General features: G+C 46.0%; 4 protein-coding genes across 13 annotated transcripts in view; 3 read left to right on the top strand and 1 right to left on the bottom strand.

Moving 5' to 3' along the window:
- The window catches only part of atp8a1 (ATPase phospholipid transporting 8A1), a 69,031-nt gene extending 62,031 nt beyond the window's left edge, over nt 1–7,000 (top strand). For all 9 annotated transcript variants that reach the window (XM_029847027.1, XM_003970622.3, XM_011610897.2 and 6 more), the window contains 4 exons: nt 1,805–1,893; nt 2,220–2,312; nt 3,171–3,262; nt 4,892–7,000. In XM_029847027.1, the coding sequence (XP_029702887.1) occupies nt 1,805–1,893; nt 2,220–2,312; nt 3,171–3,262; nt 4,892–4,989 (372 nt within the window). In that variant the 3' untranslated portion in view covers nt 4,990–7,000. The remainder of the gene's footprint in view (nt 1–1,804; nt 1,894–2,219; nt 2,313–3,170; nt 3,263–4,891) is intronic.
- A 1,499-nt stretch (nt 7,001–8,499) lies between these two features.
- Nucleotides 8,500–11,567, bottom strand: shisa3 (shisa family member 3). Its single transcript, XM_003970565.3, has 2 exons — nt 11,008–11,567; nt 8,500–9,578 (listed from the first exon to the last, which is right to left on the bottom strand). The coding sequence occupies exons 1-2, from the start codon at nt 11,276–11,278 to the stop codon at nt 9,001–9,003; spliced, it is 849 nt and encodes a 282-aa protein (XP_003970614.1). The 5' UTR covers nt 11,279–11,567; the 3' UTR covers nt 8,500–9,000.
- A 390-nt stretch (nt 11,568–11,957) lies between these two features.
- bend4 (BEN domain containing 4) lies at nt 11,958–18,687 on the top strand. The gene is made up of 6 exons (XM_029847522.1): nt 11,958–13,259; nt 15,056–15,631; nt 16,196–16,287; nt 16,374–16,400; nt 16,514–16,754; nt 17,240–18,687. The coding sequence occupies exons 1-6, from the start codon at nt 12,746–12,748 to the stop codon at nt 17,470–17,472; spliced, it is 1,683 nt and encodes a 560-aa protein (XP_029703382.1). The 5' UTR covers nt 11,958–12,745; the 3' UTR covers nt 17,473–18,687.
- Nucleotides 18,688–18,798: 111 nt separating this feature from the next.
- Nucleotides 18,799–27,041, top strand: rab11fip5b (RAB11 family interacting protein 5b (class I)). Of its 2 annotated transcripts, none has more exons than XM_029847521.1 (6): nt 18,799–19,323; nt 20,865–21,388; nt 21,461–22,061; nt 22,599–24,860; nt 25,584–25,719; nt 26,044–27,041. In XM_029847521.1, exons 2-6 carry the CDS (start codon nt 20,950–20,952, stop codon nt 26,302–26,304), a joined length of 3,699 nt encoding a protein of 1,232 aa, XP_029703381.1. In that variant the 5' UTR covers nt 18,799–19,323; nt 20,865–20,949; the 3' UTR covers nt 26,305–27,041. The 2 variants fall into 2 exon arrangements, with proteins under 2 accessions (XP_029703381.1, XP_029703380.1); XM_029847520.1 differs by having other exon boundaries at nt 18,799–19,940.
- The last annotated feature ends 284 nt before the right edge of the window (nt 27,042–27,325 follow it).

The raw sequence follows: 27,325 nt of genomic DNA, 5'->3' as shown, positions 1-27,325 counted from the left end.
ATATCCTCCGCTTCGCAGCAATTTTCCCTCATCTCGTACGTTTTCAGCCTCCGGGCAGCAGAAAAGCTCCATTCATCCAGGTCCCATCAAAAACTGTAGGGAAAAAAGTCGTTTCTGATTTTCCGCTATTTGGGATTTCCTCTTCCCCCAGTGTTTTGTCAGACATCAAAGTCAATTTGCAGGTAATGGTGCACAGATCAGCTAATTTGAGCCAACCTGGCTGCTTTTGATAGTCTTGACACTGATGTGTGTGCGCATGTGCATCCTCAGTACCTTTTCTGTGTCACATTACAGGAAGGACGCTGTCAAAGGGCACCAGTAGTTTAAACAAGTGCACATTACAATGCACAACGTGCCGGTTTTGGACCGGGACAAATAATGACAGATCGTTTCAATGCACTGGGCCAAAACAAACACCAGCCTGGCTTAAAAGACGCAGAAAGATTTTGCCACCCAGATGATCCGTGCATGTTGTCACTTCCCTCCTCAGACTCGGCCTGTGCTTGTGAGTTTAATTCAGATCTACAATAGTCCTGGTAAATTCGGTCTCCCAGTTTATTGCTAAGTGAATGGAAGATTTTTCAAAACAACTGGCTCGTTTTGTGTCAGATATCCTGATGGGATTCTACCAGTGACAAAATATTAACATGTCTTCAATCTTTGGGTGATTTTTCATACGTGTAAAGACCAAGATTACGCTAATGTACTTGGGAAATATAGATTAAGAGCTGATTTGAAAGAAGGGGGATGAAGTAAACAGCAGATTACATGGGAGCTAATGGGATTGTGAATGTTGTTATAATTCATCATAAACGTTTCACTAGGCGTTGAATTCCATCCGATCCTGTTGAGACACCTCCGTGACGTCCGGCCGACGGCTCCGTTTTCTCATCTCTTCATCCCCGCTGCTGTCATTTGTGAAAATGGTCATAATTTCCCAAAGCCCACAGTGAATTGCTCAGACTGCCTGTTATTTTCTTAGCCAAACTTGTAAATGTAATGTATATACAATGGACTCGGTGTTGACATTTCAGTTTGGAAAAGAAGCAACACCGGGAGGAAAAAAAGCAGAGAATGTGACATTTTTTCTGAAAAATGACCCAAATAGTTAATCATTTTAATCACTTGTGAATTATTGTTCTGTTGATTGACACGTAACTTAATGACCCCTTTCCTTAATGTCCTTTTACGACCACTGGTAGGAAAATCTCTTGAAAACCAACAATCAGAAGAGTTCCTCACCAGAGAGCCGCTGACAAAGACTTGGCTGGGCGATTTGGGCGTTACAAGTTTGTAGCTTTCCCATCGCCTGTTGTCTAGAAATAATTTATCTAAGAAAAGGGAGCTGGGATGCCTCGCCGACATCGATCTGTCATTGTGTGTTGCTTCATTAAATGCACCTTAGATCATGTTCTCTTGTCCCTGGTGACATATTGACAGGAGCTCTCAGCACAGCAGACGATCAAGCTGTTTTCTTGTGAAAGAGACACCGCTGTCTAAATGCCCCGCAGGTATTTCCTCTGCCCCCAAGGCCGGGGAGCATAACAAAAACACAGCGTCATTTAGTCACGGAGGATTAACCCATTTTGGGGTCATTTCAACCCATCTACTTTTTATTTCTCCCAATTTAGCTGTTTGTTTTTGGTCTGCCTTTGTTATGCGTGTTTTTCATTAGGACGCACTTCAGGGCATGATAACAGTTGTTCTTTATCAGCTGCTTCTTCTTCAGAAGGTCTCTCCTTTTGATCACTTCAACTGTGCATTGTGACCACACGGTAAATAGGTGTGTGTATGTGTGTCGCAGGCAGACATGATGTTCCGTTCGGGGGTCTTCTGGATGGGCCTGGTCTTCATCCCGGTCACCTCGTTGGTCTTTGATGTGGCCTACAAAGTGTGAGTCTCTCCTCTCTCTTCAGGACAACAAAGGGAAAAATCTACAGGACGCCTCATATCTCCCCGAAGAAATTCCTGAGTTCACGTGTGACCTCTGAAGATGTTTAGTTTTCTGTCCCGCAAACACACCAGCAGAAATATTCATAATATAGCTGCCCTGAGACAGGTTGACCCCAGCCTGCAGCAGTTCCTGCACGTCAGGAGCAATTTGAAGAGCTCAGTTTTATTTTCTGGTCTTAGTGAAAGACATTTGTGTCAGCAAATGAAGTATTTGAACTGCCAGACTTTGAAGGTTCCATCCTGTTGAAGCCTCTGTCTCTTGGCAGGGTGAAGAGGGTGTGTTTCAAGACCCTGGTGGATGAAGTGCAGGAGCTGGAAGCTTTATCCAAAGACCCAGGAGCAGTGGTGCAAGGAAAGAGGTACTGTCAGGAGCCACTTCACAAGCCGTAACTTTAGATTTAGATTTTACAGCCTTAAGTGAGCCACAGTGGTTGAGGCATGTTAAAAGTTGCAATGAAGTGTCTTTTACAGCTACAGCACATCGTCCACATATGTGCAGTATTCTATATACCAAAGTTATAACTCACTGTAACCAAAATTTATTAGTCAGTGCTTTGTTATTCTTGTCATTTGGCAACAATGATGAGCTTACAATTCATTTTTGACCACCAAATCATCTCAAAAGCTCGCAGATCGCTCAGTTTCACCGATGCTGGCAGCTCTATTTCTGGGTGAATGCAGAAAATCTTTAAATTGCACCTAAATTTGTTGAAATCCCACTGTGAAGCGCCCACGTCAGAGCGTGTATTATTTTTCCCTCCCAAATCGCGCATCTCTCATTTTGGACAGTCCTCCTGTATTGGAGCCATCTATTGTAAAAATGTATTAGTTTAACCTGGTCCGCTGAGCTCTCCGGGGCCCGAGGCCTGCAGCAGTCATCAGCACGCGGCGGATCAGTGCGAGATCTCCTGCGGGCTGAAAGCGATCCTTCTGCCTGGACACTGTCCCAGACCCAGCAGGCTACACGCACACACTCACACACCTGTAATAGACATGTAGAGACTGTTGAGATGAAACACTGCTTAAATGGACAGGGAAGGACACATTGTGTTCGTGATGTTTATCTCTTCGTAAACGTTTTCAGGCTTCTCCCTCGTTACATGTCAGCGGGTAGCGACACTTTAGCAGATCCGTTCACTCCGGTGGGCTCGGCTAGATGACCCTAAGGGTCGTTTTAGATCTGGGCGCGCTGATGATGTCTCTCTCTGTGTCTTCAGTCTGACGGAGAGGGCCCAGCTCCTGAAGAACGTCTTCAAGAAGAGTACCGTCAGCTTGTACCGCTCTGACTCCATGCAACACAACTTAATGCGTAAGCTGCACAACCTTTCCTTTTTGGTTGTCCTACACGTGATTTATCTGCTCTCAGATCAGTTCCCCTCTCGGGGGGATCTGATGGCGCAGGTTTGTTTTTCTTGCTCCAGTCCAGTAACACTCAGTTCATCCCACATCTCCCTATAAATAATCGGCAGTGGAAACACACATCAGCAAGTGTCTGCGAACAGCCCCTCAGTGTGCCACTGTCTTCAACAAACAAGACCGAGTGTAACTGTGATCTTCAGCACTTCTAAAAATGCTCGGTGTGAGTGTTTTGCATGGGTTTGCTCAGATAACATGTTGGAAGCCCGACCGGTTTCCCAAAAAGGTTCAGTTGAACTAAAACCATTCCCACTTCCGCTGATGCTAACGCACAAAAAACACTTAAATAGTTCGATCTTGTTTATACGAGGAGCTGAGTGATAATTACCAGGATAAATGTAGTGGTCGTAAAACTCTACAACCCTCCAGTCCCGGTTTAAAAAGCATCCCAGCTTTCTTTTTCTGGTGTTTTTTGAGGTTTTTTTTGGTTTGGTTGTTTGTTTGTTTCTGTTGTATCTTCTGTCTGATCAGTTTGTTTTTTTGTCTGTCTCATAGGTGAGGATGAGCCCATTATTGTGTCATACCATTTTTAAGAGAAAATCATTTAATTAGTCATCCCTCTATAGCTCCAGCTCCCCCCCAGCTCCGCCACGGTTAGATATCCCTCCTCCCTCCTCCCTCCTCCCCTTTCATGCTTGTTGGCTTCCTGTCCTTCCTCTCGTGTGTCCCGTTGAGCTAAACTTGAGCAAGAAATGATGAAATGTTGCGCTGTTATTCCCCCACAATGCACTCATCTCAGCGGGGTCCTTTGAACTTCCCCGTTGGCCTCCAGGTACCGATCGGGTCATTTGACACCTGAAGGTGAGTCAGGGGTCAGAGGTCAGACAAGAAACCCTGTAGCAGAGTTTAGGTCGTAGATCACAGAGCTGCTTTTACTGACAACATATTTGCGGGAGCTGTGATTTATTTTAAACTCATTTCAGTGTGTTATTTTCACCCTGTTATTCATTTGAAAGGAATAGAATGACATTTGGGAAATGTTGTCTTCATGCAGAGACCAGCTTTGTTTCTATTTTCATATCTGTGTCGAATATGAAGCTCCCACCAGTCTACCATCGTCCAGCAAATCTAATTTCTTCATCCAGATAGTCACGACAGAGGTGTCGCGCTCTCACAAAGACCCTCAACTAAAACACACATGTGACCCAATGAACATTCTTGGAATATATTTTTGCTTTTTTTTAAGGACGGGGGGGGGGTTCATCGGCATCGCTGTACCTGTTTGCGGCAGGCTAATACAGAAGAGTCCGTGGCACATGCTGCTGCCCTCCACCAGGGGGCTTTGACATCACCACTGTGATCGCTCATACTGCTGATACATAGTTATTCTCAGGACTGGTTCTGATTCTGTTTAAGGGTTTCCTCTCTGCACGAATGCAAACAAAGCACATTTCCCAAAATGTTAAACTATTGCTTTAGAGCTGTATTTTTATTTTCATATCATTCAGTTTATTCTTTTATCACATATGTCTTTTTTTTAAACCACGACCCAGATATCCTGACTTCTAAATGCTCGTTTCAGACGGCTACGCCTTCTCTCAAGACGAGAACGGAGTGGTGTCGCAGTCGGAGGTCATCCGAGCCTACGACACCACCAAGCAGAGGACCAGCGAGTGGTGAGCCTGCCGGCCAACCTCCCGCCGCACGGCAAGATTTTGAGGGGAAGGAGCTGACGTGCACGCGTGCGCCTGCAGCAGAGGCTGGATTTCTGCACGTGGATGTGAAAGGCATAGAGGAGAGTGACATAAAGTTGTCTTTAAAAAAAAAAAAAAAGGGGGGGGGGAAAACAGAGGAAGAAGTGGCGTTCACTGTCGGATGTAGTCGAGCACTGTGCTTTCTGTGATCTGAAGTTCTCCAATGTTCTCACTCAGCCTGCTGGAGGGAACGTCTGCAATCATTTCACTCAACTGCAATCAAACTGCTCAATTTGGAAACTATTGTTATAAAGGTGAAGAGAGGTTGTAGTTGTCAAAGATTGCCAAAGCAGTCGTCTGTACAATCTACCAAGAACTAGTGAAAATTGGGAAACTTTAAACCAAATGTAATCCAAACGGACCACTTTTACTTGTTACTATTAGTTTTGTTTGCACTTAAGGATTCATCAATTGTGTAAAGCCTTACACGTACTCATGCCTTCATCCTTCCAATATCGGTCTGTAGAGGCGACGCCTGGGTTTATTTCGTTTTCGTCTGAACACAGTTGCCTCCCACAACCGACCGTCCTGACAGACGTATTCCACCCATCACGCTTGTCTCAACAATCACAATGGTGCCTGCCTACAAAACCTTTCCCCATAAGAAGAGAAAAAGTTCCAGCCAGCTTAGACCCACAAACACACACCTGCTGAAGACAAAATCACTGTCTCCTCACCACAATGTTGCACTCATTGGAACTGCGGTGCCTTGTGGCACGCGTGTGAAGTCACAATTGTTCTCGTAGACGTGTGCAAGAAGCTCCCTGACGGTCCCGTTGAAGGTTTGATGGAGCTTCCCCTTAACCTGGAGATTTAATCTATCTAACATAAGTGCCATTAGCTTAAAAGGGAGAAAGAAATGTTAGCCAGGAAAACTCCATGACGTAATTAAAACGACTTTGTCTCTATAGTTATTTTGTGGATTTGTATTTTTATATTGGAGATGAATTTTGCATTGACCGGCTTTGTACTGAATCGTCTGTAACCTTTTTCTTTTTGATTTCTTCCTCTGAGAAAGTGGCAGGATGGAAGAGATGGAATGAGGAAAGTGAGCTTTCTTAAGTGTCTTGTTATTGTTAATATTGTAACAGCTTGATTTATTTATATTCGACTACTTGATGCTTCGGTTGCGTTCTTCTCCCTATGGGAGATTTCTGAGGGAGTGTGTGTTATTTTATTGCCTGCACGTGCATGTGTGAGTGTGTATGTGCGTATAAAAGAATGTGCGTCACCTCTACTGTGGATAACGTCCCTGTATGCACTGCATGTCTTTGTCCTCTGTGTCAGACTGGGCGTCTTGATAACTAATGTCTATTTTACCTGTGTGTGTGTGTGTGTGTGTGCGCGCGCAGGCGTGTATGTAGCGCTTGCTCAGTTGTCTGTCCCAGAGTGTAGGTGTGGTGTACTCGTGCGCGCTGATGCATGGCCTGTACAGGAGCGGGAGGCAGTGATGCTCGGCTCGCTTCCACACGAGATGTTGCGCTGACATGTACTTTTCCAGTGGTGGATCTGTGATTCTTCTAATTTCAGGATTTAATTCTTCTCGCGCGTTTGTCAGCCGTTCCTCTGCTCTACAGGAAAGCCGTTGTGTGTTTGTTGAGGGTTCAGGCTCGCTCTTCAGTATTAAACACAAACGCTCGTCATCCTGTCGGAAACGTGTGCGAATGTGGAATTCTTTTATCCCGATGAACCCCGTCGTCGTCGACCAGCTGCATGAGTGAAACACAAACCGTTCTGTGAAATGTTATCCGTGCTACCTTTGATCACTTTACGAAAAAGAGGAGAATGCGCACCTTTTAACTTTGCTTTTAAAGATCCGTTTCTTTCCTGTCATTTTTGGTCAATGATTGTTCTGCATGTATGGACTGCAAAATGTATACATGTTGTCTTACTGCCATGAAGGACTGCTGAAATAAACTTTACAGTCATGGAGGAACAACACCAGCGTTGGTGCCGTTATTGGGGGGGTTCTGTACTTTATCAGCCTTGAGATCACTGCATCTTCTTGTGTCCATGTGTGAGGGACAAACAGGACGTCCAGTACAGTATGAACCTAAACAGGAAAAGGAGGGAGACAAACAAACTAGACCAACAACCTCCTTCACTGGTACGACAGTGGACCAGCGACACTCTGCCATCCTTTAATGGGGTTAAAGTTCACATGTAGAAACCAGTGAGTTCGGCAGTAGATCCCATGAGTGCGTTAATGGTGAATAAATGTGTCAAAATGTGACGCTATTGTAGCATATTTGAGCCTTTTCATGCTGACTGGCAGATTTAATGCATCTTAATGTTGCTTTTCCCCTCACTGTTACATGCAAATGGGTGATGGTGATGTATTTATTTCTTCTGTTTCCATTTTTAAGGATTATCGGGAGAAATAGCTGATCTTTAAAGTTTCTTAAAAGGTGGAAAACGTGGAGGAACCATGCGTGCCAGTTAATGGTTCCCCCAAGGTGCCTTATTCAGTTACCAGCAACTGTAATTCAGATTCCACAAAGTTCTAACTCCCAATATTTCCTCAGTCTTGTTCCAGTAAAATTGTAAGTAGCATTGGCTTCTTTTACAGCGTTGGTAAAATATGACTGTTTGAATGTGTATTTGATCGTAAAATAACACCTGATGAGGCGTCATTTATGATGGTCATTTGAGAGGATATTTAGATTTGTCCAGCAGTTAGAGGCATTTATAAAGTGTAGCTGGAATTCTTTTAAAAAGATATATAATCCAGGCAATTTAAGGTCTTTATTATCCTGCATGAAGTGTGCCGTGCACATGGGAGACATCTCATTCCCCTTTGATTCATGTGTGAAAGGAATCTAAATGCTGATGATTACTGTGATCTGGAATCAAGTCAAGGCCTTCAGTGAGCAGCAATAATCAGGGTTCCTTCATGAATACTTGGAAAAGAAACCAGAGAGCTGGCAGACACATTAAAGTATTAAACTCTTTTTTTTTTTTTGGATGTGTCTTAAAAAGCGTGTTCACAGCTTGTGTTTTTCTTTTTCGAGCCAAGCGCGGAACGTGAAAGCTCAAAGGTGAAGCTGGCAGCCGTCGGTATAAACAACACCTGAAACAGTCGGCCCTGGAATCGCTGAGATAATTGAATTTGGAAGTTGCATTTTATGATCTAACGGTGATAACGCGCTTCCTGTGACGGGACAGTTGGGACTGGCAGCCAGCTCGGTTTCACAGTCAGATAAGCGGGGGAAGAGGAGCCTCTCTGTGGGTACCTGCTGCTGCAGCCTGGCCCTCTGTTTCTGGGGCCAGTTGTTTTAACACTGTGACCGCGCCATGCTCGTTGAACACTGACAATGACGGATCTGAGCGCTGCATTCCTGCTGGGAAGTCTGGCGCAAGAATGAGCGGCAGGTAGGGAGACGGGCCGCTCCGGTTTCCTTTATGTTTGAGTGATGATGAAGACGGGGCCTTTTTCTCCTCAAATGTCAGATCCTTCTTTACAGTATTTATTTCTGATAAGTTTTGAGACATTTTATTTGCTGCAAATACAACATCTGTACAAAGCCCGTATAAAAGTTCACATTTCCTCTACATTAAAATGCCTTTTGCATGTTAGATCCTTTATCAGAGGTCCTTGGGATTGTCAGATACAAGAGTCAAATTCCCTGGTTTCCAAAAAACTACCTTTAACAATGATTAGGTGACAGATTCAGTGCCATCTGCGACAGTTCTGCTTCCTCTGACGTCTGCCAGCGTGTATGGAGTATAAAATGGAGGCCAGTCAGGTGAAAGTGCACGATATTCCCGACTTGAACTGTCCCCCGAGAGGTCATGGAGCTTCACTGCCGCGGCAGCAGTGTTGTCTGCTCTCTGCGTCTGGAGTTTCCACCCGCAGGGCTGTGATGGGTTCCTCTCCTCGCTGGCTCGCATCTCTAGAATGGCGTAATCCCTCTATTTACCCTCGCCAGGAGCCCTGTCAGCTCTGTCCGAAGTCAGCGAAGCCCTTGGCTGCCGTGAAGGCGTCAGGCTGCAGGGGGAAGAAGTACTGCTGCGGCAGGAGGAAGCCGGCGCTCTGAGAGGGGTGAGAGGGTTGATGGAGCTGCAGGGAGTGGGAAGACGGGTGTTGGATGCTTCCAGACATTGAGGTCGCTGGTGGGGATGAGTATGGAGGAGGTGGAGGGGGAGGCAGAGTCTGAGAGGTCTGAGTGGGAGTGGAGGCCGGCGAGGAGATGGTGGCGGACACCAGGCAGCCGTGCTGCTGCTGCTGCTGGCCTCCGATGGAGAACCTCCGCATGGAGCTGCCGCCCCCGGCCGAGCTGGAGCTGGTCGTGGCCGTGCTGGACTGTCGCGACGGCGCGCGCAGGCTCGGGGGGGCTGAGGTGAGGATCATGGGGATGGTTTCGCCCTGGCAGCTGCGCAGGGAGAAGCGGATGGGCTGCTGGGTCGGCTGCTTCGGCCGCAGGCAAGTGCAGCAGTAGACGGCCACCAGGGAGCCGACGATGACGAAGGCCACGAAGATGCTTCCCACCATGAGGAAGGGGACGTAGACGGGCTCTAAAGGGAGGAAACAGGCAGATAAGGAAGGAACAGAGGTGAAGCTCCTAATTTAGGATGCAAAATAACACAAGCTAAGATGATTTCTCAGCATATTCGGCAAGTTCATTTTTCCTCCACAAAACATTAATTATTATTATTATTATTATTATGCTTTAAACAAAAAGAAGCACTTTTACTCTATTTGGTGAATCTGCCTTGGTTCAGAATCATAAAAGTTCAACCATAGTTTTGGAGGAATTGTGACACAAACCACAACATTCCCAAAGACAATAATGGTGCAAATTTGATATTGACAAAACTCATTTTTGCCATGATTAAGCTGCTGGTTTCGCCCAGTTTCATTACACTCGAGGAGTTTCGGTGACAGACGCTGAACTGTGTTCTCTTTTTATAACACATGTTTATGTGGTGCTCATAAATCCTAAATAAGAGGATCTGCTCCGCGATACCAAACGTGACTCGAGCAGGCCGTTGCTTTTGAACCCCATTATTAAAAAAAGTTAATAGACGCATTCCTGCTGGAAAAACACAAACAGCTCATGTTACACATGTCGCCCATATGCACTTTGGGAGGAAATCGGCCCAAGTTTATTTATTTTTAAACAGGAGATCGGAAATTGCGAGCACGCAGGCCGTTCAATCAAAGCTGCAGCTGTGCTGAGGGGAAATTTAAAGAAAACCCAGGGTTAAAGTGGCCTATTATGGAGGGTTTCCCAGCAAACGCGGGGTTAATGTGGCACTCTCCCTGTTAAATGTTAATAGAATCCATAGAAAATGAGCCTCTGTCTCATCGTGCCGAGGCTGCTTTGGCATAAATAAGAGCCGCTGTGAGGTTTATTTTTGGCAGCGCAGTAAGTGCGTTTGTGCGTGGCAGCGTTTGAAGGCTGGAGACATGAATGACGGTGGGCATTTTGAAGCTATTGATCTTATAATTGCATTTTTTTTTTTTTAAAGAAAAAAAAACCTTCATGCTTGATGCTGATGAGCCAAGATGCAATCACAGCAGACAGCAGGTGCCTCAACTGCTTTAAAAGAGTTGTAAAATGGACCAAATTAAAGCTCTTCTTCTCAAATGAATATCATTTTCATTTAGCAGTTATATTAATTTAAAAAAAAAAACAACCTCACAGATGTTGAAGAAAAACTTTGTTATTTTAATGGGTTTTATTTTAGGTGCATTACATCGGTTCCATTATTTTCACCTGTCAGCAGCCTGAACTGGCCTTCGGGCAAGGCACTGAAACCTGCTGTCTTAACTGATGTAATAGTTCCTCCAAATACAGAGGTCAAAGGTCGTCCTCAATAGGCAAGAATCAGTCTAAACATGTAATTTAGGGGGGTTTAACATAACAATAACTCGTTGTGCTGGGGTCATTTCATAATCAGATTTACTGGGCATTTAGGGAGAGCAGGGAATTCAACTTACGAGCAGCAAACTCGGTGTTGTCCACCTCTCTGTCGTTGGTGCAGCTGCCCTGGTCCACCCGCGCGTCCACGGCCGCGCAGCAGTAGCGCAGCGAGCAGGAGCCGCAGCACACGTTGGCGTCCGTGGTGTCAAAGTCCTCCGGACACTGGAAGCCCTCATGATAGTTCCCGCTCGAGTCCAGCCAGCCGTGGCAGTACTCCCCCTGTGCGTCCGATATCCGCAGGTTCCAGGTCAGGTATCCGAGCAGCAGGCAGTTCAGCAGGCGCCCCATCCCGGACAGCGTCAGTCGGAGTTATCTGCTCCACATGGAGGTCAATTTGCAATCAGAGAAACTTCAGCCTACGTCACTGTCATCGTCCCTTTCCACACAGTTTGAAGACGAAACCTCTCCAGCCTGCAGACTGAGAGAACCCGGCTGGTTCTTCTCTTTGTGCCACTTTAGCTTCCGCTTTAACTTCAGACCCTAAACACGCAGGACTGACGCCTCGATGTCCTCCTGATGTGCTGCTGCCGCCGCTGTTGTCTGCGCGTCTGTGCGCGCAGCTCCGCGGAGAGGCTGCTTTTGTGACTCCAGCGCTGTGCGCGCCACCGCCGCCCGAGAAACGGGCGTGCGCGTTCGCGGCGCAGAGGCGCGCCGATGCTCTTTAGGTTGTTTTGTCATTTATAGATAGCAAATTTCTCATAAGGAAAACGCAAAAAAAAAAAAAAAAAAAATAATTACAACACAAATTTTATAGCGTATTATAACAAATCAACAAAAGATAGAAAAGAAACTCAATCTCTCAAAATATTGAAAACAATGTATTTGTCGGTAAATTCAGCCTGTGTTTCTTGTATTGATGATTATTCATCTATAATCTTCAAGATCATAGTGCAATTATTTTAGATTCGATTTTACAGCACCACAAAAACATCTCTAATAAAGAACGAGAGAGACATAAGTTTGGTTCTTGCACACAGATTTAATCAAATAGAAGTCATTTTAGAAGAGCAAGCATGACCTTAGCGCCGTGTCTCGTCGTTCTGCAGCAGTCTTTAATTCTATCAATTCTTAAATATTTTAAATTACTTATTACACACGGCTTAGGCAGAGAAACACAATCGCTGCTCTTGTAATCATAAACATTGATGCTTATCAGCAGCACCGCTTTTGGCTCTTTTCCGTTGATGTAGCGCCCCCGTGTGGTCATTCAAACTTTTGGCCGTCTGCGGCGACGGTCTTCAAACTGGTCCACGTTTGTCTTTTGGCGGCTGCCGATCTCATAAAAGTCTGCATAAAATGAGGATTTCCGATCCTTTAATGTATCTCGTTTCACAATGTAGATATTTTTCAGGCTTTGTTCCAAATATTTCATCAATTACTCCAGGTTTTCGGTTTTAATCTCCCACTTTTGTGTATTTGCCTGTAATTTTAAACCTGCTCAGGGAAACGACTTCTGTGTTTCTCCTCCCCGCCGAAGAATTCGATTTTTAGGTATTTTCAATGACACACATTTGGAGTCCTGTTGTTCTCGGAGTGGATGACGGCTACAAAGAAGACAGCCGTGCACAAGTCCCGCCTCAATTTCCCCCTGGAAAGGTCTTGATATCGGAGCTCCCGACTGGGGATTGGAGTGCAAGGTTGTCAGTAAATTAGCCCATCCCGCAGACCGTGCATGGGAAACTGAGCCAGACATCACCGCCTGACGGCTCTTATCTCTGCCAGCACGCCACAACTGACCTATCCCTCCCACCTGGGATGAACGGAAAGATGCAGCCCGCAGATGAAGGCCCCTGCGCCCCAAAGATGTGCCGACAACAGCGGGGTCCGTACGGCAGCGCGAAACCTTTCCAGAGCAAGCGGCTGGGGGGCAAGCCGCGCTCTGACAGGTCCGCTGTGCTCGAGGTTCCGCTCTTTGGCGACGGGCATCATTTCACTTTTCATCCCGAGGAGCCCCATCATTTCCAGCCGCCGCATCATCACCATCAGCAGCCGCCGCCGCGGCAGCGCCTGCACCAGCTCCAGGAGCCCAGCGTCGCCATCAGCAGCAGCAGCCAGCAGCATCGCCTCCCCTGTGAGACCAGGCCCAGCAGCAGGATCCCGACGTCCACCTCTGCGCCCGCGGCCACCGCGGCGACGGCGTCTGTGCAGCAGCGCCGCGCCGGCGGCAGCGGCAGCGGCAGCGGCAGCGGCAGCGGCAGCGGCAGCGGCAGCGGCAGCGGCGGAGCGGAGCCCAGATTCTCTCCAGACTGCACCTACAGCATCAGCTCAGGTGGGCTCCGAACTCGGACAGTGTTCGATGACTGTGGTTGGTAGAGTTGCATCTTTGCTGCGTTTTTGGTGCGTCGCCTAGTTTAGATTTAGATATTTTTGGTTGTCTTTTTTTGTTGTTGTTAACAGAAAGCAAATCCAGCTCAAAGGAGAAATAAGGTCAAAAACATGTTGGTCGGTTTCTTTTTAAAGTCGATGTCTTTTGTTTGCTCTGTCATCTGTTCTCACATTTCTTTTTTCTTCCAGTTAATGACTGATTTGCTGCTATAATGAGAGAAGACTGCATCTCCAGTGTGCATGTGCCAAAATGAGATTGTGTATTGGCCTCTGTGTGTTTACTTATTTTTAACTCTGTGTGTATGTGTGTATGTGTATGTCTGTATGTGTTTGTGTGTGTGTGTGTGTGTGTGTGTGTGTATGTATGTGTGTGTGTGTGTGTGTGTGTGTGTAAATACATTATTTCACGCTCATTTTTCTCCTCAGCTGCTGTTCATTAGTGGGCTGTGCGGTCCCAGAAACAAATATGTTGCACGTTGGGGGACTAAAGCAATGAAGCCAATCGTGGCAGTTACAAAATTAAAGATCATTCGTCTCTTCCTCTAACCAGATATTAATCTCTTTATCAAGGCTGGCAGCAGAGATCCAATTTGCCGCTGGTTATTGTTGCCTTTCCAGAGAGCTCTCCTTATCTCTATGATCTACATCTCTAAAATCTCTAGCCGCACCTTTTTAATTGAGAATTCCTGAGTTTTATTACTTTAAAACCTAAAACAAGCCCACCTCCTGTCACCAATGTGCATAAGTACCTACTTCCTTTCTGGGATTAACCTCACGTCCTTCTGTCAAAAAAGGGATCAGCTCACAGCTCGATTCAGCTCACAACAACACAAACTGCGTCAGTTTTCCCAGAGTTGTGATTAAAACAAACAGAAGCTCATAAATTAGCATGTGCAGAGTGTGATGATTCTAATGAAATTTTATGAGGTTGGTGGGGAAGGTGGGGGGTGGGGGGTGGGGGGACTATCAGACACATCTCCACGGGTAAACACAGACAGCATGCATATTAATAAATGCGACACATCTGCAGCAGACTGATAGACAGATCTGAGTGCCGGTGCAGCAGCGGCATCCGCCCTCATCTCCTTCTCATCTGTATGACGTGCACGTGTGAAGGAATGTGTGATCATGAGATGGAGATGTGGCCGCAATGATACAGTATTCTGAGGCTCAGCTGAGGTCGAAATTTTAAGTTTATTATGAGGAAGCAGCATTATTGGATACGTCTGTCTTCAGAGGAGCGGTGTGATGGAGGAGGCCGGTCATTAAAGAGGGGGGAAAGTAGCAAAAACAGCAAAAACATTTGGTTTTTAACATGTTCATTTGCTGTCCAATATGCTAAAGCGCCTCTTTTTCAAAGATAGGTAGTAGTAGAAATGAGTGTTGCTGCAGGAAATAAGGAGAAAAGGTTTGAATTCCACAACATGGATGCAAATTGTTGCCATACTATATGGAATATTTTTCATCCCAAAGGAAATTATCATTAAGACTTGCTCATCAAATGAAACAAAAAAACTGGGAAATTTGGCAAAATAAGCAGCTAACATGACAAAATGTGAGGTTAGAAAGGAGGAATGTGCAGTTTAAGTGGAAAAATGTATAGTTAAAGTGGGAGAATGTGCAATTTCTCACAGCAAGCAGAAGCAGCTGATGGTTACAGCTGATAAAGATCCAGAGTGTGGAATACGATTCTGCTGCTATTGATTACTAGGATTGATTTTAAAAATCTGTTTCCCTCAGAGAACCGTCTTATCCTCGATGCCTTTGCTCAGCAGTGTAGCCGTGTCCTTAGCCTCCTCAACAACGGCCGTCTCCTGGAGCCCTCCTCCTCCTCCTCCTCTTCCTCTTTCACCTCTAACATCAAGCTCGAGGATGGTGCTGCGGAGGTGCAGGGGCCTCCCTGCTCCTCGCTGGGGAAGTCGGCACCTGAAGAGAGTTCCTCCACCACAGATGTGGACGAGGAGGCCCAGCAAAGCCATTCCAGCCAAACCCAGACTTCCGCCATCCTCCGCATCTTCACAGACTCGCTGCAGAACTATCTCCTCTCAGGTTCTGAGCAGCAGCAGCTGGCTGCACATCTGGAGAAGGACCAGTGTCCTCCAGCGGAGCCCGGCTCTGGGGTTTCTCCTATGAGACGCAGCCTGGGAGGCTGGGGCTCGCCGACTCCCTCGGACTCTTATGGCCACCCTTCGTCCACGCTGCCCGAGGAAGAGGAGGAGGAGAGCTGCTGTCCGCGCTGCCTGGAGCTGGAGCAGGAGGTGCTCTCTCTGCAGCAGGAGAACGAGGACCTGCGCACTCGACTGGAGAACATTCCAGGTGCATAATGAGGTTTTTGTTCATACTGAGGACAAAGAAAACACATTCTAACTGCAGAATGTGACCCTGGTAGATGACTGTAATTAGGTCTGATTATGTCTGCTGGTCACCTCCCTCTATAGCTCTTGTTTTTCTTTAAGAACTTCCCTTCATACAAGGGGTCAGTTTCCCTCCTTTGCTACCTGTTTTGAGGTTCTTCCTCTTTCCTCTTCAGTAGGTATCCATAGAAACAATCCGGAGATTACTACAGGTCCTGACTCATTAAAGGTTAGAGTAAATCAGGGATTGAAGCCATTATATTTTCTCTTTAGTTAATCGCAATGATGTTTTTTAGGGCCGTTTTTTTTGCTGGGATTCATTCTGCAGATTTGTCCAAATATTTTCTTCTGTTCTTCCAGCTGCCTTTCATTTCCAGGGTTATTTGAGCCAAAGTAACCAGAGCAAAGCCAATCCCCTCGCTCCTTCTGTGTATTTGTTCGGTAGATTGTCGCAGTGCAATTTTTTCATCCCCTCTTCTTCAAAAGGATGCTGTGTTTGTAAAATCGCTGGCTTCTCTTCACGCAGTTCCCTGTCAGAACGTTCTCGACTACTTCAGAAGCGTTCTTGAGTTCAACAACCAGCTGATGCAGACGCTGCCGGAGGAGCAGCTGACTGAGGTCAGGCCCCCAAACAGTCACATCACAGCCGCTTGAAACGTTCTGACTGTTTGTTCTGACTGTTTTAACTTCTTCTGTCTCCACAGGAAGAAGAACGACAAACAGTTTTTGAGGTCTGTATTGTTCTAAAAATTACTACGGATTGAAGCAGTCATTGAAAGCTGCGTGAAAGGTTATATTAATGAGGTGCAGTAGCTAAATCCCCGACCCTGATTCCCCCTCACAGGGCAGTAAACAGCTCCTGGAGAACTACCCTCTCTTCATCACTAATAAACAGTGGGACGAGGCCGTCAACTCCTCCAAGAAAGACGGCAGGCGGCTGCTGCGCTACCTGATACGCTACGTTTTCACCACTGATGAGCTCAAGTTCTCCTGTGGTTTGGGCAAAAGGAAGCGTTCGGTCCACTCGGGAGATTCCGGCCTGGAGAGACGACCGCTCAACCCGGTCAAAGTGAGCTGCCTCAGAGGTACCTACAGACTCGACGCTCTGGCCATGATAGGATAGATTGGCAACAACAGTGCATATTCTCTGTAATATCAAATGAAGTCATTATCAAATTAATCTTAAATAGGGCATCACATTTAGCGAGTGAAGAACTGGTGCACACAGAAAACATTGTGGTCCAGCCACAGAACCTTGTGGGACTGCGTGAGAGTAGAAAACAGGAAGTGGAGGCATGCTGTTGACCCCTGGCTTCACATGCTACATCATGATTTTGATCACTTTAAACTAGTCATTAGTTGTTGGGTTTTTTTTAATAATAAAGCTACATTTGAAATACCATTTTCTACTCATCCACTAACAACAACTCTCGACTGTAAATGAAGGTCTCAGACACCCTTGAAAACGGTGTTAAGATTCCGAGTCCTGCAATCCCCATCCTCACCAGTAGATGTCAGCAGATCCTACGCAGTTTAGTAGGTAGTAACTCAGATTTCCACCTGCCGGCAGAGTTCATCAGGATGCACTGCGCCTCAAACCCAGACTGGTGGATGCCCTCGGAGGAGCAGATCAACAAGGTGTTCAGCGATGCGGTGGGTCACGCCCGCCAGGGCCGAGCGGTCGGCACCTTCCTGTGCAGCAGCGGCAGCAGCACCAGCAGCCTGTACATGGACGGCTTTGACGGACACCTGTCCCAGGACGAGCTGTATTTAAAGGGCTTCCAGAACGGCCAATCGGACTGATGCTAAAAGAGGACGCGAGAGACTAGAACCTGTAACACGAGAGCACAGCTGAACGCGTTGATCCTCACTCACACAAAAGGAGGAAAACATTCCAGGATGGGATGAAGCAGAAAGGATTGGCCCTCTGAAGCACTATCTATTTTTAGTTTTATAGCCTTTTGTTATTTTTATACTTGAAATTTCAAACGCTAAATTTGAGTCTTCCATTTGTGACTTTTTCTATGGTTTGAGCAGCCGGGCCAGTCTGGAGTGAGAAGTTCCAGGGTGTTTCAGGTCGTTTTTACATGTTCCATGAAGTGGTGCGGCTCAGAAAAGGATCGTTCCGGCTCAGCACCGTTACTTTCTGAAGGATTTCTTTCCTGATGCATCCATCTTGTCTCATTTAAATCACTTCTGATGTGTCCATTCTATTCGCAGGGGAAGAAACGGCAAACATATTGAAGATATGTGAAGTTTTTCCAACTTGCTCATGTTCAACTTCAATTTTGGTTGAAACAAATGTAGCTTGAGCTTCTTTCAGCAGTTTTTAGGCTCAATTCAAATTGGTTCTTTATAGTTTAAAAGGACAATAAAATTAGTTGGTTTGTGTTGTCACCTTTTGGACTTTGTAAGAATAAATATGGTGAATTTTTATTTATCCTATATATTTATATAGGATAACGTAGGATACCGCCTTAAATCTTGTTCAAGACTTTCGCAGAAGTAAAATATTGATTGTGTATAATCAGAAATATATTTAAATAGACCTTTTAAATAATTAGTCCGTGATCCAAGAGTGGGAAAAAAACAGCTGCTTCTTCCTGAAGTTCTGCACATGTGCACTTTTGTGAATCTTATTGTGACTAAAGCTGCCCCACAATGAGAATTCTGCCCAGAATTTGACCACTTCTGTTTGTAGATGCGTGTTATTTATTATTTCTGTCTCCATAACGTCCCTTTCTTATGTACTGGATTGTTAAGTGCTGCGTAAACGTGTAATTTAAGGCGCAATGTTGTGAGGTGTCCTTGAAATCTTTCGCCAAGTAGAAATGCGCCGCAGAAGCCTGAAACGCTGGGATTCTGTTGTTGTGTTCCTGTTCTGAATGTGAGCATTTATTGATATTTACTCCTCTAGATGGCTGTTACCAACACTGTGAAACACCAGTCGGATTTTTTAAATCAAAGTTAATAGATTCTGTTGTTTTTATTTATAATAATAAAAGATGCATTATTGTCTCCTAGTTTACTGCTCTGTCTATCTATCTATCTATCTATCTATCTATCTATCTATCTATCTATCTATCTATCTATCTATCTTTTCCTTAAGAATTACAATCTGGAACAAAAAATCTTTACTGTAAGTGGAAGAAAAAGCTTCATTTTTGAGAGCTAAATTACATTTTCTGATCCATTACTTTCCTCGTTTTGTGGAAATTGGAACCAGATTTCCAAAAATAATCACCGATCTATTATGTGTGTCCACTAGATGGCGGTGCAACACAAAATTAATTTAACTTCTAAATTATTTCAACGACCGGGCTACCGGTTATTAATAATACCCCAGCTGGCCGGAGTTAAAAGGAGGGCGTGTTGAAGTTCCGTAAACTGGCTTTTCACGAAGAGTTCCGATGATGCGTTGATGTCACGCTTGCTGACTGGACATCTGCAGCCTGCAGGGGTGTGTGCGGTTCTGACTGTTTGGGTTGCGTATTCCTCTTTAATTCTGCTGCAGCGAGGGGTAGCTGAGCCCTCTCGTATGCGGGCCTGCTGTTCTGGCTCGGGAGGAGGGCGGGCCTGAGCACGATGAACAGATTTGGGACACCGTGCAGACTGATGCGGCGGAGGACTAAAACGCGCACTTCGCCTAACTTGGTTTGTATTGATTGAATTTTGGAAAAGCTTCCAGCTGATCACGGGTCTAGTCGGGCTGCTTTCCGGAGAGCTTTAAACTCGCTGAGACGCACCAGGCGACTTTGGAGACAGTGCAGAGGTGCGTTTTTCAGCAGCGCACAAACTAAAGGCGGGCGGGGACATTATGTCTTCTGTCGGGCGCTGAGGTGGGGGAAAAAGGACCGTTAATCCGCCTGCGTCATCGTGAAGCCGTCCAAGATGATGTCCCTGATTGATCTGGACGATGACCAGAGGTGGGTGCCCACCCACGTCAATGTCACCGTCCTCCGCGCTAGAGGACTCCGAACCAAGGGCAAGCATGGCAGCCGATACCTCTACACCATCATCCAGGTGGGGAAGGAAAAGTACACGACCGGGCTGGTGGAGAAGGTGGAGGTGCCCGAGTGGAACGAGGAGTGTTCTTTCGAGCTGCTTCCGGGCATCCTGGAGGACGGTGGCCGGGACGCCTACCCACCGGGCAGCGCGGACCTGGTGCTGACAGTCATGCACCGGGTTCTGATCGGACTGGACGTGTTTCTGGGACAAGCCATCATCCCTCTTGATAAGATATTTCAGGAGGGGATGTGTCCTCGAGATGAGTACGTTACTTATAACACGTGTAAAGCTGTGCAGCAGGTTTTTGGAGAGGTGCTTGATACATATTATACAATGAATAAATAAACATTCTACCAAGAATATTATCACTGATGATACAAGGCGGCAGTTTCAGATTAAAAAAAAGAAAAGAAAACTGTCTTCCAGGCACTCAGTATTAATTATTTAACAGCTGGGAGAATAAATAGCAGAAGTGTAGAGCTGCACTAAACCTTAAACCTACATTAATTCCTGCCTGTAAAAGATTCCAAAAGCAGCAGCGACCTGGAAAAGAAGCTGCTAAAATGCATAATTGGGATTTCCTGAGACATTTTCCTGAAACTATAACGTATTTAGTGACTTATTCTTATCAGTGCAATATTTAATCTTGCTGACTGTATTTCGTTAGATTCCAAATCATGTTAATCACTAAAAAGCCACATTTTTCCATCCCCTCTTTTAAATAAGTGAGAAGAGCAGAGGAGGCCAGATAAGTCTTGATAGCGACCGCAGACGTGTTCTTGATGAATATTCTTACAATTTCTGCAGCTCTGAATGTGATGCACCTGGTTGTGCTTAGAGCTGTGCCACAGGTGATTCACAAGTGAAACGTGAAACTCTTCTATGAGCAACACAACCCGTCTGTCTTTCATTCCTCAGCGAACTCCCGCTGTTAGTTTTGACTCTAAAGAACGTTCGTTTCTCCACTTAAAGGATTTAGGAGGCAGGCAGAGATGGAGGGTAGCATAATCCTCATGTCATGAAGTATGTTCCTGGGTGTGATTTCCTGCTGTGAAGCGTGGAAATCGATTTGTTTCGGGTATCAGTCCCTTATCCGGTATTATTGTTACTGAGGGATATGAGGAAATTGTTGATCAGAGGAAATCAGGGTGGGTTGTGAGCTCATTTTGTCATTTTTCTGGCTTTAGATGGTTCAAGCTTAACTCAAAGTCTGGAAGAAAGGAGAAGGAACGTGGAGGTCTCCAAGTGACGGTGCAGTTCACTCGCAACAACATGACGGCCAGCATGTTTGACCTCACCATAAAGGACAAGCCCCGCTCCGTTTTTGGCAAGCTCAAGGACCGGGTCACGGGCAGGAAGAGGGGGGACGTGGAGTCTTCTTCGGCTATCCTGCCAGGACGATACGCCGCCCTCTCGGGATCCCTGGGGCAACCGTTGGGAGAAGTGGGCGGAGGCGCCCTGGAGCCACCAGATGCGGAGATAACGGAGGAGAAGAAGAGCAAGATGAAAGAGTTTCTGAAAGGCAAACTGCGCAAGTCATCTGACACCAGGTCATGTGCATCGCTGGCTTCAGAGGGGAGCGGATTTTCAGTGGCCAGTGATCAGCCTCCTCCCAGTCTGGATCTGCTGTCGGACCCACCCAGCTCGCCCATCTACTCCACCAAAGTGAGAGTGGATGCTCTTTATGGAGAGACAGATTTGGCTAAAAAAGGTGAGTTTAGGCCAGGACGCCATCTGTCATGTGTGCTGGCAGATAACGAGGCTAATTTTCTTCTTCCAACAGTTCTGACCAGCCAGCACACCACAAATGTTCTTACACACAAACGGGCCTTCAGTGACGAGGCAAGCAAAATCAAAACATCCTTTTCTCGAGCAAATCCTGCGATGGAGTCTCTGAAAGGCGCGAGCATGACCCAGTCCAAGTCTTCCGTCTGCATAAATGGGAGCCACGTGTACGACTCGGAGCCCTCCACTCCAAGGGGCTCTGCAGCCCATCCATGCAAACTGGTCCTGCTGGAGAAGTGCACCCCGCTCTCACGATCTCTTCAGAACCTCACCAAGAGGAGTGAGGACAGAGGGTCGTTTGCTGAGGGCAGACGCTGGTCCTTTGACAAGGTGAAGAAGGAAGAAAAGGAGGAAGAGAAAGACCCTCTTTCCTTATCTCCTCCGGCTCGGACGGGGTCTCAGCCTGTGCAGGGAGCGACCCCAGCTGTGTCCTCTACTGCAGGTTCTCCAGACAAAGGAAAGAAACCCAGAAAGATGCTGTTCTCCACAGGAAGGTGTGAGTCCCTCCCAGCTAAATCAGACCTGAACCAGGCTCCTTCCTTGTCTGACAGGAGGCTCAGAGGCTGGTTTGGTTCTGGTGACTCCCAAAACAAGCCAAGGTGAGTTTGGAGCATCCCTGTTCACCCCTGGGATCTACGCTGTTGAATGTAAAACATTAGACGCTCCGAAGGCCCGTCTTCATTCGGTAATCTTGAAGTGACCCTTATGCCTGCTACTTTGAAATTACTTTGATTTCTCCACTTTGGATTCATGCTGTATCGTTATCTCATGCTACGCACTGATGCTTTACTTCACCATTTCAGTTTTCCAAGAGTTCCATTAAAGATGAAAACTCGTCATCATTTATTAAAACGATCTTGCATCATGCGCAGAAACTCATTCTGCGCATGACTCATAGAGAAGCATTTGCTTGATTATTTTTGCAAATTTGCTTTATGGTTTCTGCTTCAATTTCTGTTACTCTTCACGTCATTTGAACAGTTTTACATCAGCTGATGTTACTCTGCTCTTCTAGCAAACAAAGTTCCACAATATCACTCATATTCTGGTTACTGTCTGTCTGTATACATTCCCCTTTTGGTAACCTAGCACATTATGAACTAAGCTAAGTTATTATGCGCTATTTTCCTCTACAGGCTGGAGTTTTCTCCTAAGGTAGAAAGCAGCTCAGACGTACCCCCTCCCATCCCTCCTCGCTCCCCCGTGCCACCTCTGTGCTCCCCTCCCTCTACCTCCCCCTCTAGTATTTTCTCATCAGATGACAATCATCTTTCTCCCTCAACAAACCCAGTCCCACCTTTGAACAGTTTCCCTCCAAACTTGCAACATAACCCCTTTTTTGAGGAGCTTCTAGCTGAAGAATCCCAGAGGTCTCCTCCTTTTTTACCCTCTTACTCCCCCTTTAATCACACAGCTAGCCCTGCTCACGATGCTAATGCAAACATAAAGAGGGAGCGCCCCAGACCTATAGCTGGACAGATATCGCTCCCCTCCCAGCTGCTCACGCCAGGTCCATTGGACCCCTCCAAGGGTTTACAGTCCTTGTCAGATTGCACAGGAGTATATGAAGACTCGTTCGAAGCCTTTGCATCCAGCCGTCTCAATTCTCCAAAAGCAAGTCTTCCTCCGAAACAGTCAAGCACTAGTCCAGTTTCATCTCACGGCTGTGGTTCCTTCATATTTAACGATGCACAAGAGCTGCAAACGTTTGATGAGGAGCCTCCACCTTTGCCTCCAAGGAAACCTGTGAGAGCTCCGGTGAATGAAATGTGCTCAGATGGCTGGTTGCACAGAGGTCAAGAATTAGCAGTCCACAAAGAAGCCTTCCTCCTCTCGCAGACCGGCGTGGCCTCACGGCATCGTGGGAAAGAAGGTGACCACCACACTTTCCCAGACTCTCACACGAGCAGCGAAGCGTCGGACATCAGCTGTACCTCCCAGCCTTCCACCGATATCACCTCACCTGTGCCCATGTCTGAAGAAAAGCTTCAAAAGTTCAGGTACGAACCTTTGGAAGATAACAGAGATTGTTTGGGCGGGATGTTGTTTGAACAAGATCTCTATGGACGTGCTTGTTTAGGGAACTACCGACAAGCTAAAGTCAGCACTCATCATTTATCCATCAATGCTGAAGAAACAAAAAGTAAGATCACATCCGTCAGTTCAGCCTCCAGAAAGCCTGTTAAAGATCTCCTCAACTTGTCATCTCTTCCCTCAAAACCAAGTTTAAAGGTGCTAGATGTTCCAGCTCCACAAATGGAGGAAGCAGAAGCTTCTCCTCTTGGAGCCACGCCCACAAACAATGTGAACTTGGGAGATTTGAACATGAATGTGAGGAATTGTGATTCCAGCCTTGCTGATTCAGAGAGTTCCTCTCAGACAGAGGCGGCTGACATCCTCAAAAGCGTGAGAAATTGTGGAGAGACTCCTCCAAAACTGACACTGAAAGGTTCTGGTAAAGCAGAAGCACTTCCCGAGGTGTTTACTTTGAAGGACACCTACATTCCAGGGATGAACTCTTCTTTTGAAATAACCACACTGATGAACAAACGGTGCAAAGGCTCACTGGGTTGCCAATCTTGTCAGTGTGAAGTTGGTAGTGTGAAACCACCAAATCAAGGATCCTGTTCCCCAGCTCTTGATTTAGGAGCTGATACAGGAGGATTATTTGCTGATTTTAAGAAGACGCCTGTAGACTTTGACGACAATGGAAACCTACAAGAAAAACCCAGCCCGCCTAACCCAGCTGGATTATTCCCTGGAGTGATCAGTGCACGTATTAGACCAAAACGAGTGTCCCGGCAGAGCAGCAGCAGCAGCCCCAGCAGCCAAAACAACAGGGACGATGGAGGATTTGAACAATTGCTGTCCCTTGTTCAAAGTATTTCAGGGGCCAATGAGGGGCCGTTGTCCTACCAGCCTGTGAAGTCAGCGCTGTCCTCGATACTGGCGTGTAAAAATCAGTCAGATCTGCATGGAGATCATGTTGACGAAGCGCAGGCCCATCCAGACACGGAGTCCCGTTCAAAATCGCCTCCACCGTCGATCGAAAACTCCTCCAAATTCTCTCAAGTCAGTTTCGAAGACCTCCACGCTAAAGTAGCACCACCTAGGAAAACCCCTTCAAAGACAGAACCAGAAAATATATCTCCCACCATCTCCTCCGAGCCCCACCCCGCCCATCCCTTTGGCCCAACCTTGCATCCCTCAGGGCCCAGTGCTGAAGCTCGCACTGCTCTGACAGTAGCTCCCACCTCCTCCTCCTCTTCCTCCTCCTCCTTCTCCTCCTCCTTCACCACCTCCACCTCCAACACTGACCAGTCCCTGGTTGATGCACTGCCCTCACTTTTGCCTGAGGAGACACAGCCAGCTAGCAACCTGCCTCATCTGGAGAGCAGGTGAGACCCCTCAACACTGGGACATGCAGGTTGTTTCAAGACGAACTAGAACAGAGCATAGCTGAGAGTTCCACATCGGTTTCTTTTCTTTATTTGCTGGCTGGCTTGTTTGCATTTATGATTTCAGGTTGTTTGTTTCCCCTTTTGCACACTGGCTGGATGATACCTGCTGCGTCGCTCTTGGTGTTGCTTCACATTTATGCCGCACATCTCATGAGTCAGCTTTTCAGTGACATGTACGGTTTTATTCTTGTTCCGCCACACAGTTGTGTCTGAATTAGATCCTGATTTTTTTTAAAACTGCAATTTCTCTCCTCAGAGAATAGTATGTTACCTAAAGGCCACTTTGGAAATATGGATGCTTCAGTCACGCATCAAATTGCTCTGCAGTTGCAATTCAAAAACTTTTTGTTGCAGTTCCTATAGCTTTTAGCTATAGTTAGCAGTTAGCAACACCATCAATAGAAACAAACCAAAGCTTTTGCTTATTTCTTGCTTTAAAATAAGCTGGACATAGATCACTGATATATTGTGGAAAATAATTGAATACAGGGTTTTCATGGTTTATTGATGTTTATTGTTTTATTTAAATAAATAATCTTTTTTAACCAAATTTCTCGCTGAAACCTCTGATCCATCGCCGCTCGAGTCAAGAAGTTCGGCTGAGTGAGTGGAAATTCTGCCATGTTTTACCACACAGTCCCTGTACTGACCTTTTCACAGAACTCATCCAGTGAAGCCGTTAACCTCCGGCCAGTCAGAGAAGAAGGAGAGTCGCTCAGTTCTGGAGAAGCTAAAGTCTACCATCGCTCCAGGATGGAGCGCACAGCAGGTTACAGCAGAGCCTCAAAAGATTCAGGTATGCCTAACACAACTGCAGATGCTTTATTCTGGTTGGCAGCTTCCTGTTGGGCTTTTATTCAACATCGGAAGGAGATATGCTGACTTGCTGACTCCACTTAATGACCCACTTCTTTGGCCCAGATTAGAGTTATCTGCTTTTAGAAAGATGGAATTGTTCTTCTGATGCAACAGACTGAAATGTTCTACAGTTTTTCATGGATCAAGAAGGTGATTTGGTTGGATTTTGTTGAAGAAACCATAAAATATCATCATTGAACCGCCTCAGTCAAGATCAACCCATTCAGATTTCTAACATTTAGCAACACCTGCGCTTTTTCAGGAGGTGACCGAGGACCGGTCGGCCCAGTACCAGCACCTGACCAACATGGAGCTGATCTCCCTGCTCCTGCAGCAGGAGATGGACATGCAGAAGCAGCAGGCGGCCTCCGAGCAGCAGGAGGCGCAGCTGCAAAAGTGCGAGGCAGAGCTGAGAAAGGTCAAGTCCCAGGTTCGGGACCTGGAGGACTACATTGATAATCTTTTACTGCGGATCATGGAGCAGACGCCGACCCTGCTTCAAGTGCGCAGCAGACACAAATGATTGCACTGACGCAGTGTTTCCACGGTGATGGACTACGACTCTCGGCTGAAACTGCCTTGTTATTGAATGCATGCAGGTTAATTCATTACTTGGCAGAAAACACATAGTAGAGCACTTTATGAGCTTCTATCACAGAAGATGCCAGAGATTACTTTACTCACGCTTGCTAGAGTCATTTAAGATAGTCAGCTGCTTCAAACTGCTTTCATTGTAGAAATTAAACACAAGCTAGATGAAAAATTAAATAGATCCAGAGTGAATTTGAGATTTTTATGTGAATAATTCTTGGCAAAATATGTCAATTCAAGTCACTCCAAGATTACAGCCCACAGTGTTGTCGGGAAATCCCACATTTGCAAAGGTTAAACTGACCTAATTTGTATGTTTTAAACTTTTAGGAAAACTCCACATGTCAAATAATAATGCAATTTGAATGTGGGTTAAGAGGGAAAGGTGGTGAACCATAGTTGGATTCTTCTCTATTTTCTATCTTAGTACCTAGAAAATATTGTTTTCATCAAAATATAATTTCTATTTTATTGAATCTAATTTTTATTATAACTTCTATCCATGCAATAAAATAGTTGCCGTAAAAGTAACAATCATTTATTTAAATTAAATGTCTTTGTGATTATGATATATGCCCACAGAAGATGCTTTATGTGACCACAGAACTGTAACATGATACAAATAAAGTGCCCATTGTGAAAGAAAGGACCTTTCATCGTTGGATTGTCTGATCTGACCTCAATGGCTGCAGAGAATGAATCCTGTCATGTTGCATGATGCATGGGATATTTTATACACATAGACGACTAACTATCTTTATATGATCTATGGATTTCTTCAGTTGTAGCCACCTCTCTCCACTAGGTGACGCTGTTTACTGCACATGGAAACTTGCTGGTTCAGCACCGATCTGCGTTTCTGCCCAGCTCACATGCTGCATGTTGCTCTCCACCATTATATATTATATTTTCTCCCACATGCTCACTGGCCCTCAAATCAGATGGACTTTATT

The sequence above is a fragment of the Takifugu rubripes genome, chromosome 14, assembly GCF_901000725.2.
Source record: "Takifugu rubripes chromosome 14, fTakRub1.2, whole genome shotgun sequence".
Taxonomy (NCBI): domain Eukaryota; kingdom Metazoa; phylum Chordata; class Actinopteri; order Tetraodontiformes; family Tetraodontidae; genus Takifugu; species Takifugu rubripes.
This window is presented reverse-complemented; position numbering and strand designations above follow the sequence as displayed.